The following is an 18,717-nucleotide window of genomic DNA, read 5'->3' as shown; positions in this document are numbered from 1 at the left end:
ATTTGTACTTTTGAAAAGTTCCTCTGGCTGCTGTGGGGAAAGGCTTGAGTAGATGCAGGGTGGGAGAAGCATAACCAGCAGGAGACTCTTGTAGCAGGTTAGGTGAGAGATGGTGGTAGCCACGACTGAGCTGCTAGTGGTGGAAGTGACAAGAAGTAGAAGGATCGGAGACAAAACTTGAAGATAAAAAGTCTTGAATTTGCTGATGATTTGCCTTGACGAAGTGTTGGGGGGGAGGACTGAAGGAGCAGAGGAGAGTGACAAGGGACTGGATGCCATTTATAAGGATGGGGAAGACTGGGATGAAACCGGTTAAGGGAGAAATTTTAAACATGGCAAACTTAAGAGGGGTTTTGTGTGAGAAATGGAAATGCTAAGAAGGAAGTTGAAAATCCTGCTAATTTGGAGATCTCTGATTAAAACTAGAAATAAGAATGTGGGAAGCATCAACTTCCAAGATGCCCTCATTGTAGATAATACCATTTAGGATCTAGGCTCAAGCCCTGGGAAACTCCAGGGCTTTGGAAGTCAAATAGAGGAAGAACACGTACAGGAGATGAAGAAAGATTAGCGAGGAAGTCATTGAAATATCCACAGGTGGGCTGCTGCCAAATCCAGCAGAACAGTATGCCAGAGATGTTAGGAGCATGAGTAAAATGAGAAAAGAGAAATGGCTTTTGACAACACTTCCCTACTAACAGTAGGGAAGAAGACATAGGTACAGATTCAAGTTGATTTGAAATTATGAAAGTGAGGTAATTGACCTGCAGTGGTTGCTGCTCAGTGAAATCAGCATAGTGATTACCTGAGCTAGGTCAGAGATTTGATGGGTAAGAAAGAACACCTAAGGGTAATCCTGGAGGGAAAAAAATAAAGTGTTTGCTGGAGAGAATGAGTTGGATTGCTGGACTTCAATGTGTGTGGGTTGAGTTTGTGACTTAAAAATGAAACCAGTCTATTGCTTGTGTGGCTTTTCTCAAAATACTGTTGTTCCATTACCTATCTCTTACCCCAAGAGTAGTCACATTCTTATTTCTGGTTATTTTAATTCCTGGTGGTATTTTTATGTGATTAATGAGATACTACTTGTTAATTTGATGATATTCTAGAAACCTGGTAAGTATTATGTACCTTGTCTTAAGTTTTGGTTACTTAATTGGTAAAATTATAGCATGCACCATTGAATTACCTAATTCAAAATATATTCTTTTATTGTTTGACATTTGTCTCGTGTTTTTCTTTAAAATGTTATCTTTGTGGAGTAAACATTTTTCTTTGTGCTGTTTAGCATCTTCATCAGATTAGTTCAGGGTATTGCTGAATGTGGTTGTTTGGACGTAAAATGCTTTAGTTTTATATAGATTTTAATAAGATACTACTTTCTATATAATTTATCAGGTACTTTAGGCATTTTAATTTGCAAATTTAGGACAATTTGCTTTAACGTTTCTTCACTTTTGTCCATTGGATGTAATTTCCATAAAGTATTCATTTCCCTAAGTAAAAACCAAAACCAAACCGACAACTAATGGTCACTGAAGAAAGAGTGATTAAATGCTAACATTATAATGGTATTTGCATTTTAATGTTACCAGCTCTCTACAGTTTAAAGTTTATGCATTTATCGATTGCTTATGTTTCTCATTGCATTCTTTGGCCTACTGGTTTTGGTTGTTTATAGCTATAGAATATAGAATTCCTTATGGTTATCCATTTCTCCTTTTAAGTAGAGTGATAGTTGTTAGAAGAAAAATACTCCCCCAATACTTTCTTCTAGTGTTAATTCTTAAAGTGTGATTGACTTTTATTTACTTTTTGGTGCAGTAATTGCAGTTCATGAGTCAATGTTGATGTCATATAAACCTTAATTTTTAATGTTTCATTGTAGTGATGTCTCAGGCAGAATAAAATATTTAATGTAAATTGTAGCAGCAAACATTTAAGTTATTTAAGTTATACTTAAATGTTTAAATCACTGTTAGTGATTAGCTTATTTTGCCTTCCTTGAAGCAGTTTGTCCTAAATTTCCATACGTTTGCATTTGTTTTTGCTATTCTAAAATTCCTTAGTTGCTGGCTTTGACCTTTTATGTTGCTGAGTTTTACACATCTATTTTCTCAACTGCCATATCCTAGGGGGCTTGGAGTACCCATAATACAGTGAGCCCACCTTCCTGGTCCCCAGACATTTCAGAAGGTCGGGAAATTTTTAAACCCAGGCAGCTTCCTGGCAGTGCCATTTGGAGCATCAAAGTGGTAAATAAAATTGCATTTACATTCATATATCATTTCTGTCTGATTTGTTTTGCCCTACTGGATGTTAAGAATTAAATTTCTTTTCTAGATTGAGCTTCCAGAAACACTTTTTAAATCTAAAAATTTTAATGTAAAGAAATAATATGCTTGCATTTAAAAATCAAGTATACATTTTTAATACCTCTTTTTATGGTTAATTCCTTTTGTTGTGATTACTACTGTTTTTATGAGGGAGAAGTCCTTGAGATGTAGACCAAAAGGTAATTAAGGACCTTTTCATTCATGATATCATAAAACTTTGTTGCTTAGAAAAAAGCAAAAGAAAAAACTCCATTAATTTATTATGTTCTCATGGAGAAGAAATACCAAAATTGTGGCAGATTTCATTGTATGGTTAATACCTTAAAATGACAAGGCTTTTCCCCCCATGACATTGGTCGATGGCTCTGCCAGTCCTTGAAGTGAGTTAAGTAGTGTGATGCATTTTGAAGAGAAAAAAGTTAATTTGAAAAAGTATTAACTCAAAAGTTAAAATACTTCATTGAGTAGAGATGACAGTTTTTCTTCATATTCTATATTTAATATTCTGGAATATGGCTGTTTAATTTGGACTAATCAAGGATTTTAAGGAATTCTAGATTATACTTTTATTTTCTTTCATGACTGGAAGAACTATTTTTTTTTAACCTCCCTACCTCCCCCTGATATCATCCAAGATATTGAGGTATAAATATACCTCATTTGACAGTTTGATAATATAGACCACCAATTTTCACTTACTTTTTTTCTGGGTCAGCATTTCATGTTCAAGAAAATAAATTGAGAGATTACTGTAGTCTTGATTTTTAATCACTGACTTAATTTTTCAAAAATCTTTTATACCAGTTTAAAAACAAAACAAACTCGGGCGCAGTGGCTCACGCTTGTAATCCCAGCACTTTGGGAGTCTGAGGGGGCAGATCACTTGAGGTCAGGAGTTCGAGGCCAACCTGGCCAACATGGTGAAACCCCGTCTCTACTAAAAATACAAAGAAATTTAGCCGGGCCTGGTGGCATGTGCCTGTAATCCCAGCTGCTAGGGAGGCTGAGGCAGAAGAATTGCTTGAACCCAGGAGACGGAGGTTGCAGTGAGCCAAGATCGCACCATTGCATTCCAGCCTGGGCAAAGAAGTGAGACTCCATCTCAAAAACAAACAAACAACCCAAAAAAACTAACCTGACCCCATCCATCTGTTGTTCAAAGAAGCTGATGCACTTCTCAAAAGGGATCTCAAGGAGAGCAGGGTAAGAGAAGATAGGAGTGGCAGTTTGAAACTGGGAGCTGGCTGTATTTATTACATCCAAAGGGAAAAAAGCCATTCCTCCCGTCCCTTTTGTTCATGTGTATCTATTTTATGCTTACAGTATCACCATAAATTTTTGACTTGGAAACCATTCTGCTAAATAGGGAATAAGTTCATTTCAAACTGTGATAAGGGACATCAGCTGAAGATATGACATATTATTTAACTTACTGTGAGGGAAACATCTAAGTATTTTCCTGAGCATCTGGATAATTTTAAATATACATAATTCATCTACTTAGGTAGGTGCCAGGTTTTTTCAAGGAGTGATTAATTAGTACAAACAAGGGTGAGGGGGCAGGGAACACCATACTCTGGTACTTAATGTCTGAAATTATCAGGGAATTTAACACATTTTCCCATAGGTTTACTTCTTGTGTGAGAAGTCAGATAAATTATTTCCATTTCAAGTATTTATTATTCAGATTATTTAAAGCAAAGCTTTCACAAAGCCTTTTGTCAGCTTTCCTATAATCCTCAAATAATTTTTCCTGGCTGGACGCTTTGGCTTACTCCTGTAATCCTGGCACTTTGGGAGGCAGAAGCAGGAGGATCACTTGAGCCCAAGAGTTCTAGGCTGCAGTGAGCTGTGATCACACCACTGCACTCCAACCTGAGTGACGGAGCAAGTTCTTGTCTCAAAAATAAAAGTAATAACAATAATAATAAATTTTCCTCTAAATACAATGGTGAATGAGGTAGAAATGTTGAGTTCATAAGAGAACTGTTGAATAGTGAAGGAAACTGACTTAATTTTAATGACAAGAAGAATACTGTTACACACTAGCAAAAATGAACTTTCATGCTGATGTAGCAGTACAGAATATGGTTCCAACCCAGGGACGCTGGAGCCAGACTTGCTAGCTAAGTGACCTTGGACAAGTTACTTAACCTTTTTATTCCTCAGCACACTCATCTCAAATGGGGATAATAAAACCTACTGTATGGGATTGTTGAGAGTAAAAAATACTTAGATTAGTACATAGTAAGTACTCAATAGATGTTAGCTAGTACTGTAATCACCACGAGACCAGTTAATGAGAGAGTTCTTCCTTATACTTACTCTATATTGAATACAATTTGTTGCACTTCAAAATATCTGGATCAGGCTATAGTTGTTGTCGGCACTGAGAATGTAGGAGTGGGAAAGAGAAAAATCATGCAAAGGCTTGCTGATAGTGTTCACAGTGACAGGCCTAAGGTATGATTCTAAGGTTGTGTAAGCATTTTATATTTAGATTTTTAAGTTGTGGAGTATACTTTTAAAGATAAAAATGATAAGCCAGGTCTCTTAATAGTTACCTAAAGAAGTGTTTGTGTAACATTTAATAAAATGTTTTATCTCAGTGGCATTTGGATTTAAAAATTATTTTGGGCTGTCACAGAATGTTGACTTTTCCTCATCTGTCACATAGGGCCGTGGGTCTGGATTTCCAGGAAAGCGGAGACCTCGAGGTGCAGGACTGTCGGGGCGAGGTGGCCGAGGCAGGTCAAAGCTGAAAAGTGGAATCGGAGCTGTTGTATTGCCTGGGGTGAGGCTTGCTTCATGTATATTTTCTCTAATCTAAATGTCAGTTAATGATGAAAATCTCATAGCAAGTTATTTTGATCTTAAGAGTCATATAAATAGGTCAAAATGTTTATTTTACTGTCCTACTTTGCTTTTTTTTTTTTAGCCTCTGGTTACATTTTCTTGTATATTTACTTTCTCATCCTTTCTCTTTTCTTACCTTCCTCTTTGCCTCCTTATCTTTCTATGCCAACCCTCTCTAAAAAGTCAGTATGTAATATAGTTGCTCTTTTATTTAAAAAATTTTAAGATTGATAGATATTTGCTTACTATCATGTTACGAGGCTTTATTTATATGTGTATTACAAATTTATTTGCTAACTACTAGCAAATATTTTATGTAATAACTTTGCTATTTTATTAAAATCCTGTTTTTAAAATTCTGAAATGTCATTTTAAGTATAGGAGACACGTGAAATTGTTCAAGTTTACTACTAAACCAGGAATAAGGAAGCTTAGATTCTTGTCCTTTTTTCAAAAAGAAAAATTTTAAAACCAGGCTTATTGAGGTATAGTTGATATCAGCTATATTTGACATATACAGTTCTATAAGCTTTGATATATATACACCCTTGAAAACGATACCACAATCATGATAGTGAATATATTCATCTCCCAAAGTTTCTTCATGCCCCTCTGTAATTTTCTGCATTCCCCCTGCCATCCATCTTTATCCCCAAGAGTAGTTTGCATTTTCTAGAGTTGTATATAAGTGGAATCATACAGAACTGTACGCTTTTTGGACTGATTTATTTCAGCACAATTATTTGGAGATTCATCTATGCTGTTGCATTTGTTAACAGTGTACTCCCTTTTCTTGCTGAGTATTAATAAAACTGTGGGTGCACCATGGTTGTAGACCTGTGCGCTTTTTTTTTTTTCTCCTTCTTTATTTTTTTTTTTTTCTGAGACAGGTTCTCGTTCTAATTCCTGGGCTGGAGTCCACTGGTGCGATCATAGCTAACTCCAGCTTCGACCTCCCACCTCCGTCTCCCAAGTAGCTGGGACCATAGGTGTGTGCCACCACACCCAACTGCTTTTTAAAAATTTTTAATAGAGACAGCATCTCACTATGTTGTCCAGGCTGGTCTCGAACTTCTGAGCTCAAGCAATTTTCCCACCTTGGCTTCCCAAAGTGCTGGGATTACAGGCCTGAGTCACCATGCCCCAGCCTGTAGTCTTACATTCTTGTAATGTCTTCATCTGGTTTTGGTATCAGCATAACTCCAGCTTCATAGAATGAATCAGGAAGTATATTCTCCTCTTCAGTTTTCTGGAAAAGTTGTGTAGTAGTGGAAATGTATCTTCTTTTCTTATACATGAATTTATTAGCGAAACCATCTTGGCCTGAAATTTTCTTTGTGGGGGGTTTTTGTTGTGTTTCTTTTTTTTTTTCTTTCTTTTGAGATGGAGTTTCTCTCTTCTTGCGTAGGCTGGAGTGCAATGGCACAATCTCAGCTCATGCAACCACTGCCTCCCAGGTTCAAGTGATTCCCCTGCCTTAGCCCCCTGGGTAGCTGGGATTACAGGTGCCTGCCAGCACGCCTGGCTAATTTTTTTTTTGTATTTTTAGTGGAGACAGTTTTTCACCATGTTGGCCAGGCTGGTCTCGAACTCCTGACCTCAGGTGATTCATCTGCCTCGGCTTCCCAAAGTGTTGGGATTATAGGCGTGAGCCACCATGCCCAGGCTGGAGTGCAGTGGCATGATCTCTGCTCACCACAGCCTCCACCTCCCAGGTTCAAGCAATTCTCCTGCCTCAGCCTTCTGAGTAGCTGGGATTACTGGCGTGCACCAACATGCCTGGCTAATTTTTGTGTTTTGGGTAGAGATGGGGTTTCGCCATGTTGGCCAGGCTGGTCTCGAACTCCTGGCCTCAGGTGATCCGTCTCCCAAAGTGCTGGGATTACGGGATGAGCCACCGGCGCCCAGCCTGTGGGACAGTTTTTAACAACAAATTTTATTTCTTTAATAGGTACCTATTTAGGTTATCTGTCTCTCCTTGCATAAATTTGCATCTTTCAAGAAATTTGTTCATTTTGTCTATCTTGACAAAGGAATGGAGTTGATCATAATGTTTCTTATTATTTTAATACCTGTAGAATCTGTAGTGATTTCACCTTCCTCATTCTTGATATTAATAATTTGTATCTTATTTTTTTCCTGATCAGTCTGGCTAGAGATTTATCAATCTTATTGATCTTCTTGAGTCAGCCTTTGTTTTGATGGACTTTCCTCTATTTTCTTTCCCCTTTCTGTTTTATTGATTTATATTCTCATCTTTATTTTTTCTTATCTTCTCACTTTGAGTTTAATTTGATCTTCTTTTTTTGTTTACTCTTATGTGTCCCTGCTTGGAAAGGACACTTGTGAAGTTTAGGTCAGAGCTTTCTATTCTCCTTGGCTTATATCTGTGGTCTAGGAAAATGAAATTTCTATCACCTTCTGGATAAATCACACTATTATCTATGCAGGCAACAATAGCACATATTTTCTCAAAGATTACCTTTGCCCTCAAGGTAGATTTTATTTTTCTAGCAGTCTAAAGGTCATGAAAATAAATTATAAAATAAAAACGGTGGATCTTCAAGCTAGATGATACTGTTTTCTTTCTTGCATGGACAATTATTTTAAAATATTTTGATTTTTCTGCACTTATTATTTAAATATGACTCCCCACCCCCACTTGAATCTAGGGACATTGTAGTTTTCTACTGCAGACTTTGTTTCTAGTTTATACTGGGAATATATTGTTTATCATTTTCAGTGAAAGCATTCACTCGTTAAATTTCCTTTTAAAAATAATAATGGATCTTTACAATTTCTTTGAGCTGCTCAGTGTGTATAATGTGTTGAATTTTCTGTTAGTGGTTGGGAGGTAGAAATAGATACTTTATCTCTATTTTAGCCATTTCCATAATTATATATCTCAATAGTCTTGTCAATGCATCAGTAGTCCTATGACTGAATTAATGATTACTTTTAGTAGTCACTTAATTTCTTACTGATGATGATGATTCTATTTTTGTGAATCATCTTGGATGATTCTCTAAAATCTTAGAAAGCTAATTTTGTTAATGCTATGCATATAACACATCAATACATTTTCTCTATTAAAAAAATTAAAGCATTATAGGTAGATCAGAATTTACCATTACTAACTCCTCAGTCCTTCTTATTTCCCTGTTACCAGTTTGGTATATTTATATATTAGGTTGATCCATATGAAATTGCCAATATTATTTCTGAACTGATAAAAAGCAGCAATTTCTTATGATTCAACCTATTATATGTGCCCATAGACTACGTATAATGACTTTGCATGTTTTTATATTATAGTGCTATACCTCACATACTGTTCTGCAATTTATTTTTTCACTCAACAATGTCTTTTGATAATTTCTTTCATGGGAGTCTATACAAGTTTCTACCTCCCTACTTTTAAAATGTTGCATAATTTTCTAATGTTTGGATTTGTCATTGCTTTACTTACTCCCTAATGATGAATATTGGCATTATTAACACTTGTAGTCATTAGGGTTCATATGACCATAAATTGCTCTTGTAAAGCATTAGTACTATCCATAAAACTGCTTTTAGGCTGGGCGTGGTGGCTCATGCCTGTAATCCCAGCGCTTTGGGAGGCCGAGGTGGGCGGATCATGAGGTCAGGAGATCGAGACCATCCTGGCTAACACGGTGAAACCCCATCTCTACTAAAAATACAAAAAATTAGCTGGGCATGGTGGCAGGCGCCTGTAGTCCCAGCTACTTGAGAGGCTGAGGCAGGAGAATGGCGTGAACCTGGGAGACCGAGCTTGCAGTGAGCCGAGATTGCGCCACTGCACTCCAGCCTGGGCGACATAGCGAGACTCCGTCTCAAAAACAAACAAACAAACTACTTTTAAATGTATTTGTATTGAAAAATACTGAGATGTAGTCCTTCTGTTTAGTTAACCAACCTACCTTCCTTCCTTCCTCCCTTCCTTTTTTTTTTTTTGAGACAGGGTCTCGCTCTGTCACCTAGGCTGGAGTGCAGTGGCGTAATCTTGGCTCACTGTAACCTCTGCCTCCTGGGTTCAAGTGATTCTTCTGCCTCAGCCTCCTGAGTAGCTGAGACTACAGGCGTGTGCCACTGCACTCGGCTGTTTTTTGTATTTTTGGTAGAGACAGGATTTCACCATGTTGCCCAGGCTGGTCTCGAACTCCTGAGCTCAAGCGATCCACCCACTTTAGCCTCCCAAAGTGCTAAGATTATAGGCATGAGCCACCACACCCAGCTGGTTAATCTTCTTTCAGTTGTTCCTCAAGAAAAGTAATTCAGTTGTTTTATGTTTTGACCTTGAACATAACCTGTTGTGTTTCAACTCTGTCTTTCCAGGCTTAGGTTGTAAGCTTTTTAAAGAAAGAGGATTGTATTTTATGATTTTGGCAGTGCTCTCCTTGTCTTCTTCTACAACTTCTAGTTCAGAGCTTTATTTTGTTTCATAACCACTCTAGACATTATTAACAAACCAGTGGGTACTTAGTTGATTTAGTCAAATAGAACTAAGTCCAGACTGAACAATATTGGTTGATAATCATTTGGCTAATATTGAAATTTTGATGTTATTCAAAATAGTATTCTAAAGCGGTGCTAATAGAAATATAATGAGAACCACATATGCAATTTAAAACTTCCTAGTAGCCACATTAAAAAGTTATAGTGAGCTGGGTGCAGTGGATCATTTGAGGTCAGGAGTTAGAGACCAGCCTGACCAATATGGTGAAACCCCGTCTCTATTAAAAATACAGAAATTAGCTGGGCATGGTGGTGGTCAACTGTAATCCCAGCTACTTGGGAGGCTGAGGCAGGACAACAGCTTGAACCAGGAGGCAGAGGTTGCAACGAGCCGAGATCGCGCCATTACACTCCAGCCTGGGCAACAAGAGTGAAACTCCTCTCAAAACAAAATAAAGGTTATAGTGAACAGGCGAAATTAATTTTAATGCCTTCCATTTCGACCGATATATCTAAAATATTACCATTTCAACATGTAATATGTAATTATGTGCTGTATTTTATGTTTGCAGGACATCTCAGTTCAGACTAGCTACATTGCAGATCCCAAGTGTGTGTCATTCAAATAGTGATAGATTTGTGTGTGTACATACATATAATATTATCATTTATAGTTTCTTGATTAGAATTCTGCATAATCAAGTCTTACTAAGACAGGTTTATTATATTTTCTCATTACTTCTTGGTCTATAGGAATTCTACCTCTAAAGAGAGAATTAGGTGAATAATAAAATGTCATGACTCCATTTTACGGTAGTATCTTAGCATTAATATTTGGAATTGTTATTCTAGACCTTAGCAAAAATATATGTTTTAATTATGAATTTTCTGAAGCTTTCCAGTTAAGTGTAAAACAAGTGAAAAATATAACTTCGTATTTTGTGTATTTTGCTTTTTATAGGTGTCTACTGCAGATATTTCATCAAATAAGGATGATGAAGAAAACTCTATGCACAATACAGTTGTGTTGTTTTCTAGCAGTGACAAGTTCACTTTGAATCAGGTTTGAACTTGACAATTTACTGTCTTCCTCATTGAATTCCTCCTTGCACATTTCTGCTTTATCTCGTATACACAGAAGTCATCCAATATTTAGCTATAGAGCTATATTAGTTAAGAAGGTATTTTTAAAGTAAAATTTGTAGGTTTTTAGCTTAGTCTCCATTTAAAATATGTTCTGTTTTCTTAACTTCAGGATATGTGTGTAGTTTGTGGCAGTTTTGGCCAAGGAGCAGAAGGAAGATTACTTGCCTGTTCTCAGTGTGGTCAGTGTTACCATCCATACTGTGTCAGTATTAAGGTAAACATCCTTAAATTGAGTTAACAAATATGTATTGAATTTTTATTTGGTTTTAGTAGTAACATGAGCTCCCAGTTCTCACAATTAAGTATTATGATTATTAAACATATGTGACAGTATTTAAGTACTTTAAATACTGCTTTTAAGGGTTTCCTATCTCAAGAAATTTGCTCCTCTACAAATCTTATATTGTACTAATATCCTGCTTTTGTCTTGAAAAAGTAAAACATAAAAATATATGCATTTAATTTAAAAGACAATTTATACTATTCACAAAGATTTTAGGTTTAACTGATTCATTTTGTCTGTTGATTTAAAAAGCTGAGAACTGGAGTATTTAGTAAAAAATTATTAGCCCATTCTGTTCTTTCCCGCATTCTCTCTCCTCTGCTCACTGGTATACAAAAAGACATTTTCTCCTTATAGCCAAAAGAGACAAAGCAGGTGTCATATTTAATGCAATTGGTAATAATCGAGAGTCAGCACTGCTCACTTTCAAGCATTTCAGGATAGAGGCTTTCTGGGGAACCTTTTAAGTGGTATCGTGTGCTTGGTTTTAAATATGGACAGGTCTCAATACTTTAGTAGTTGTATCTAAGGTTCTTGGTTTTTTCTTTTTAAGAACTCAGTCTTAATAAAACTTACATATTTGAATAAAGTGTCATGGCCACTGGAAGCAAGCATGGAGGTATAGCTGTACAGCAGAGGTCTTAAACTGTATACTCCACAAGTAAATCTTTTCTAGTACTGCCATACCATGTCATATAAATACTAACCTCAGTTTCAATAATAGGTTGTGAACCATGAGTGATTTTTATACCTTTCTCCCCTGCCCTTCAAACATCACTGTATTATATCATTGTCAGCAAAATGTCAGTATAGTAAGCAAATCAACATTATCTCCTTCAGAATTCTTTGTTGATAACTACCCTGGTATTTATTTTATAGGGTAATACAGGTTTTTGTGAATTTAGGAATCAAAATGAAAGACTGTAATTAATACTATCCAAAATAGAAGACTAGTACGGTTAATTTATGTAGTCTTTTAAAATTAGTTGCTCATGGTATGTGACTGAAAAACACAGAGTATATAAAGCCAATTAAAAAATAGTTATATATGCATAAAACGTGTCTTTTCTTTGTACTTTATATTTTGTATAAAAGTTGCTGCCATCATTAGATTTTGTTTTTTAGAATACTTAATGTTTTGGACCTAAGGAAATTGAATAAGGTCCCTTTCAAGATAGTAATGTATTTCTTTTAACCCATCCAACAATTACCGAATTCCCATTTTACAGATGAGTACGACTTACATAAGTTAAGATTGGACAATTAGTGCACTATCAAACACCTAGTTACTGGTAGAGCTAGAATTTGAATTCCTGTTTTTAAAAATTGTGTGTGGTTCCTTTTACACGATGACACTGTTTTGGACAGTATAGAATACTGCAGTCTCATTGAGAAATACAGCAGTATCTAGAAATATACTAGGGATATGTGAATTGGCTCAGCTTGCATTTTTATTGTAGGAGGCAATTGTTTGTGGATAAGTTTGATACCTTTGAAGCTTCTTTTTAAGCTTGCTGGGGCAAGTCTAGAAAGCCTTCACTCTAAGGTGGATATTTTCAAACTTTATGGTTTTAGAACCTTAACACTCTTTAAAATTACTGGAGTTTAAAAAACTCCATAGTTTTTGTTTATGAGGATTTTAACTATGGACTATTCAGCATTTTAGAAATTAAAACTAGGAACATTTTATAATACAAGACTACAGAAGCACAACCTGTACAATGTCAGTGTAATATTATGATACAACATGTAGCCTCTGTAAACACCACTGTGTAATTGTGAATGAATTAAAGTGAAAAAAGGCAAATTAAATCTTAGTATTATTTAAACTTGGTTTAACGTTACAGACCCACTGGGGTTCCCTAGACCACATTTTGGTAGCTGCGGTGCTACCATTAGTTTAACCCTATAGTTAAGACTTGGCCTTTCTGGGATCTCTACTGAATTCTACCTCCTGTTCACCAGTGTCTTTGTACTCTGACTGGTTGTGCTTCACTTGTCTTTGAGACTTTTGCAAGCTCTGGTAATTGTGCAGCTTACAAATTCCCAGTAGATGTACTTTCCCCTGGTTGTGGGTCTTTGGGCTTCTAGAAGTACGTCTTGGTGTTCCACCAAAGACTTCAGGGGATCCTTTGTAGATTTCTGGAGCTCTTAGTCCTTATTGCTTCTTCATTTTGAGTACTGTGTCCCGCAAATTCCACTGCCTCGCCTTCCCTAACCTCAGCGAGGCCATCGATTGTACTCTGCTGAGGTTCTCCTTCCCTGGGCAGCGTTCTGGAAAATGTTTCTAGGCAGAATATCATAGGACTCCCTGAGTGTTTCCTTCCTCTCAGATACCACTGTCTCCTGTACTATGTGTTGTCCAATATCTGAAAACAGTTGTTTCATATACTTTGTCCAATTTTCTACTATCTTATGGGAGAACAGGCTGGTCCCACCTACTCCATTATAGTTGAAGCGTGTATCCGTATTAGATTATAAAACATATCTGTAACAACTTTGGACGTGGTGCCATGGATGGAATCCTGGATGACATCTTATTTGAAAAAACTTTTAAAACTAAGGCTAAACTGGTTCAACAGAAGAAAAAAATGATAGTACAACCCCAGTACCTAGGTTAAAAGGAAATTTCAAAGAGGGAGAAATTGTTCAAGTGTTGAAGTACTAGAAGTCAAGAAACACAAACACTAATGTTTCCATTAGATTTGAGAATAAGAAGGTCTTGACAAGCCTGGCTTAAGCAGGTATGAGTGGATGTGGGTGTAGAGACCAGACTGTAGTGTTTTGAAGAGTGAATATAAGCTGAGAAACTTGAGAGTTTGGTTGTAAAAGGGACCACAGGTATCTGTGAAGAAAACTGAGTAGGAATGAAGATAAATATTTTAAAAATTCTGCCACTAAACACCTCAGATCTGTCTGCCACTTTATCTTCAGGTCATTGTTTAAGCCAGGGTCAGGCAGACTGGCCCATAGACTAAATCTGGCCCATTTCCTGTGTTTGCAAATAAACTTTTATTGAAATATGGCCATGTTCTTTTGTTTACATACATTTGTAGCGGTTTTTGTATTACACTGGCAGAGTTTTTATAAAGTTGCAACAGATCATATGGCCCTCAAAACTTTCTATTTACTCTCTGGCCCTTTATTGGAAATGTTTGCTGGCTACTGTTCTAAGCCACCCTGATCTTACCCCTAGGCCATTTCTTTCATTTGGGCAAATAATATATTAACTTGGTAATCTAAGACAAATTCTTAAAAATCAGTAAGCTAATCAAAATAATAAATATACATGTTTAAAAATCAAATGACATTAAAAGCCTTGTAATGGGCCGGGTGTGGTGCCTCACACCCGTAATCCCAGCACTTTGGGAGGCCGAGGCAGGTGGATCACTTGAGGGCAGGAGTTCAAGCCAGCCTGGCCAACACAGTAAAACCCCATCTCTACTAAAAATACAAAAATTAGCCGGGTGTGTTGGCTCATTCCTGTAGTCCTAGCTACTCAGGAGGCTGGGCCAGGAGAATTATTTGAACATAGGAGGCGGAGGTTGCGGTGAGCTGAGGTCACACCACTGCACTCCAGCCCAGGCAACAGAGCAAGACTCCATCTCAAAACAAAAAAACAAAACAAAACAAAAAAAAAAACTCTTGTCTTACTCTACCTCCATGTCTGAGGCAATCACTTTTAATCTTTTCAGGTCTTTTTTCTTGTGGTTAATGCTATAGCTCTAAATAATCAACTGATTTACTGCTTTATCAATGCTAGATTTTGTTGACTTTCTGCTATGAATAAATAAATTCTGATTTAGGTCTTAAAATACACCTCCTTCCTTCTCCCAATATAGTTGTATTACTATGGTTGGTTCAATTATAAGGTGTTGGTTATGACTCACTAAATGTTCACTGCAGCTCTAAACAGTATACTGTGAGTTTCTTTTGTCTTTCATGGAGTTTTTAATAACAAGAAAGTAATAGTGACTCTCCATTCATTCTTTGTTCTTGCCTACTATAGAACTATCATATAAGATTATTTTTTAAAGTACTGTTTTTTTCTGGGAGAAGTCCTACCCTCCTTCTAGACATTCCCTTCTCCTGCTCTGATATGTGCCGGTGGCTTCTAGGTGTGTTGTTCTCATCCTTAAACTTCCCTGGCCTGATGTCCTTTGTTGGATCTGTTGATTTATAGATCCCAAGTCTTCCTTTTCTTTATAATACATCCTCATTCTGTTCCGCATATCTCTAAGTAATTTTATTAGAAGAATGAGAGAGCTGAATTTTGAGTCTTCCCTGTGTCTACAACGTATTCTGTTTTCACACATAGTTGCTTGTGTAGCTAGGTTGAGAATTGTACTTTGAAAAGTATTTTCCTGTAGAATTGGAAACTTATACTCTTCTAGCATCTGGAGTTGGGAAGTTTGGTGCCATTCTGATGGGTGTTCCTTTGAATTTAACTCTTTTATTTTCTTCTCTGGTAGCTTTTAGGCTTTCATGTACCTCATGATCTGAATTTTTATTCTGTACCCTCATTACTTGCTGTTTCATTATAATGTGGGCACTTGATTGGTTCTGTTTGAGGATCCTAGTCTTTTGAGATCTTTAAGAAGTTCCACAATCTTAATATTACATGGTGTGGCTTCCTTCAGGAGTTTATTAGGGATTTGAAGTTTCCCAAATATTCTACTAACTTATACCCTTGAGAGAGAGGAGAATAAACAGAGGAGTGAATGTGAACTTCAGAATTCCTAGCTTCATAGTCTAAATAGAAATCCTCTAAGATCATAAAATGTCCCTAAGAACTCATGCTTTACATTAATTTTTTTGGTATTTTTTCTATTGATTCTAAGCATGGAAATGTAGATGGAGATTTTGTTGATGCATTTTCAAATTATGTATCAATAATAGGGAAGCTTACTTGATTTCTTTAAAATCTGGTCACTATATCTATAAATATAGTGGACATTAAGTGTACAGCATAAGGTAATTATGTGGACTTTAAAAAGGCGTTAAAATATGTGCCATTTTCTATTATTCTGCTCAGTAGGCTCATAAAAGCGTGTATGAACATGCCCAACCCAGTATTGGGCCTCCGTAGGTGCTCAATAAATGTTAGTTTGCCTCTTTTCTGCTTCTAGGTACATAAGCACCGTATTAATTTATATAATATATTTGATTATGTTAGGTTAATGCATAAATCACATGGATTGGTTGTTTCTTTTACAGATCACTAAAGTGGTTCTTAGCAAAGGTTGGAGGTGTCTTGAGTGCACTGTGTGTGAGGCCTGTGGGAAGGCAACTGACCCAGGAAGACTCCTGCTGTGTGATGATTGTGACATAAGTTATCACACCTACTGCCTAGACCCTCCATTGCAGACAGTTCCCAAAGGAGGCTGGAAGTGCAAATGGTACTCTAGGGTTTGTTTGCCTTGTTAGTCTTTCAAGTTCAGAACTTTCTCATACCACTTTAGTTTTTAAAAGTTAGCCACACCTATGTAATTGAATAATACACATATGCTATGATAGATACCACTAATCAGAAAAATTTTCACATACACATTAAATCATTTCCCCCATTATGTTCGTATGTAGCTTCCTGAATTATAGTAACTGAATAACTAAGAAAATAAAATTGAGACTTTTCGGGGGGATTTGGATTTCAGGTGTGTTTGGTGCAGACACTGTGGAGCAACATCTGCAGGTATAAGATGTGAATGGCAGAACAATTACACACAGTGCGCTCCTTGTGCAAGCTTATCTTCCTGTCCAGTCTGCTATCGAAACTATAGAGAAGAAGATCTTATTCTGCAATGTAGACAATGTGATAGGTATTGTGCTATTTTTTCATCTTTTTAAAGCTTTTCTCTTTGAAATGTAGCAAAAAAAAAAAAAAATGGAAAATAGCTTTTCCTTAATCACAAGTTTTAGGTACAGAACTTTTTGCCATGTAGATTTTTAGTCACCTAGAAACTTACAGAAGTGATTTCCTGTTTTGAATTCTCAACTCCAGACTAAAGTTTTTTTTTTTGTTTGTTTTGTTTTTAAATTTAGAGACAGAGACTTGCTCTGTCGCCAGGCTGGAGTGCAGTGGCACTGTCTTGGTTCACTGCAACCTCCACCTCTGCCTCCTGGGTTCAAGCGATTCTCCTGCCTCAGCCTCCCGAGTAGCTGGGACTGCAGGTGCATGCCACCACGCCCAGCTAATTTTTGTATTTTTAGTAGAGACAGGGTTTCACGATGTTGGCCAGGATGGTCTCCATCTTTTGACCTTGTGATCCGCCTGCCTCAGCCTCCCAAAGTTTTATGATTATAGGCGTGAGCCACTGTGTCCGCCCAAGACTAAAGATTTTTAATTTAGGCGTTTTTCAGGGTTTAGGAATCCCTTGAAATTAGATGGAGAATTATTGCCTTCATCAATGCCGTTTCTTATGAAGGGTTTCTGAATCTTTTAATAGATTATAAAAAATATCTAACACATTCTGTTCTCCTTAAACCACTTTTTCTTAAAGCTCTAGATACTAGATATCTAGATATCAGATAGCACCTTCTGCCCTCCCTACGTAATTATGTGGAATTTCAAAATCAAGAATGTTTCCTTGCTTTCATTGGTATATTGTACTCTTTAGAAGTTAAGCAGTGAACATATATTATTATTAATAGTATTATTTTATCAGTAGTACAGTATTCTTGGGACTCTGGCTACTAATTATTTGTTCCATTGCAAGACAACTTTACTTTCCCAATTACCATTCAACATTGCTTTACGTGAGATATGTCTACTTCAAATTAGATGCATTATCTGGAACATATATGTTAGCACTGCCATTTGCAGTTTTCTGAATACCTTTGTGTTTGCCCTAACTAGCTTCCTTGCTGTCTTTGAAATATTTAATATATGATGATAAAATAATTAGCTTCCTTATGTAATGTGCTTTGCTTCCTCTCTAATAGTTGTTCTCATTCCTTTTTATTTCCTTCTTAGCTCTAGGAAAGTTTTTCTGTTAATAGGGATAGTTAGGAGAAAAGGGCAAGGTAGGAGGAGCATGTGAGGCTTAGGGCTTTTAAGTTTGAAGACTCAGTGTTACAGGTTTTTAAAGGTAGCAGTTCTCAGTATATTCCATTTTTTTAAAAAAATGTACAAATATGGTCTTTTTAGATGGATGCATGCAGTTTGTCAGAACTTAAATACTGAGGAAGAAGTGGAAAATGTAGCAGACATTGGTTTTGATTGTAGCATGTGCAGACCCTATATGCCTGCGTCTAATGGTAAGAGAATAATTTAAACTGTGAGTCTGCACTCTTGTACCACTCACTTGCACCTTACTGTCCGTAACCAATGAATTAGCTTAGCTCTACTCTATTTTGTCTTTGTGAAACTTACTTTGACAAGTATTTTATGAAAAATATTATTTTTGGTTATACATGACTTATCACAACTTGTTATAAAACAATTTACATGAAACAATAAAAAGCATATACTTTAGATGTAAACTATAATTTTGCTTCCAAGGAACATGATCTTGTAGTTATTGACAATATGTCAAAATCCAGTATGTTGATTCTTTCTTAGCCAGGGTTTCCTCCATGACTTATTTCGTTCATCACTTCTTGTTTTGTTGTTGCTTTAAA

General features: G+C 36.5%; 1 protein-coding gene across 21 annotated transcripts in view; it reads left to right on the top strand.

Annotated features, from left to right (window-relative positions):
- KMT2C (lysine methyltransferase 2C) overlaps positions 1 to 18,717 on the top strand; it is a 303,468-nt gene that overhangs the window by 197,525 nt on the left and 87,226 nt on the right. For all 21 annotated transcript variants that reach the window (XM_054495266.1, XM_063668010.1, XM_063668006.1 and 18 more), the window contains 7 exons: positions 2,136 to 2,255; positions 5,014 to 5,130; positions 10,630 to 10,731; positions 10,924 to 11,028; positions 16,315 to 16,496; positions 16,752 to 16,916; positions 18,245 to 18,354. In XM_054495266.1, the coding sequence (XP_054351241.1) occupies positions 2,136 to 2,255; positions 5,014 to 5,130; positions 10,630 to 10,731; positions 10,924 to 11,028; positions 16,315 to 16,496; positions 16,752 to 16,916; positions 18,245 to 18,354 (901 nt within the window). The remainder of the gene's footprint in view (positions 1 to 2,135; positions 2,256 to 5,013; positions 5,131 to 10,629; positions 10,732 to 10,923; positions 11,029 to 16,314; positions 16,497 to 16,751; positions 16,917 to 18,244; positions 18,355 to 18,717) is intronic.

Source organism: Pongo pygmaeus, chromosome 6 (assembly GCF_028885625.2).
Source record: "Pongo pygmaeus isolate AG05252 chromosome 6, NHGRI_mPonPyg2-v2.0_pri, whole genome shotgun sequence".
Lineage (NCBI taxonomy): Eukaryota > Metazoa > Chordata > Mammalia > Primates > Hominidae > Pongo > Pongo pygmaeus.
The sequence above is the reverse complement of the archived record's forward strand: the minus strand, read 5'-3'. Positions and strand labels throughout refer to the sequence as shown.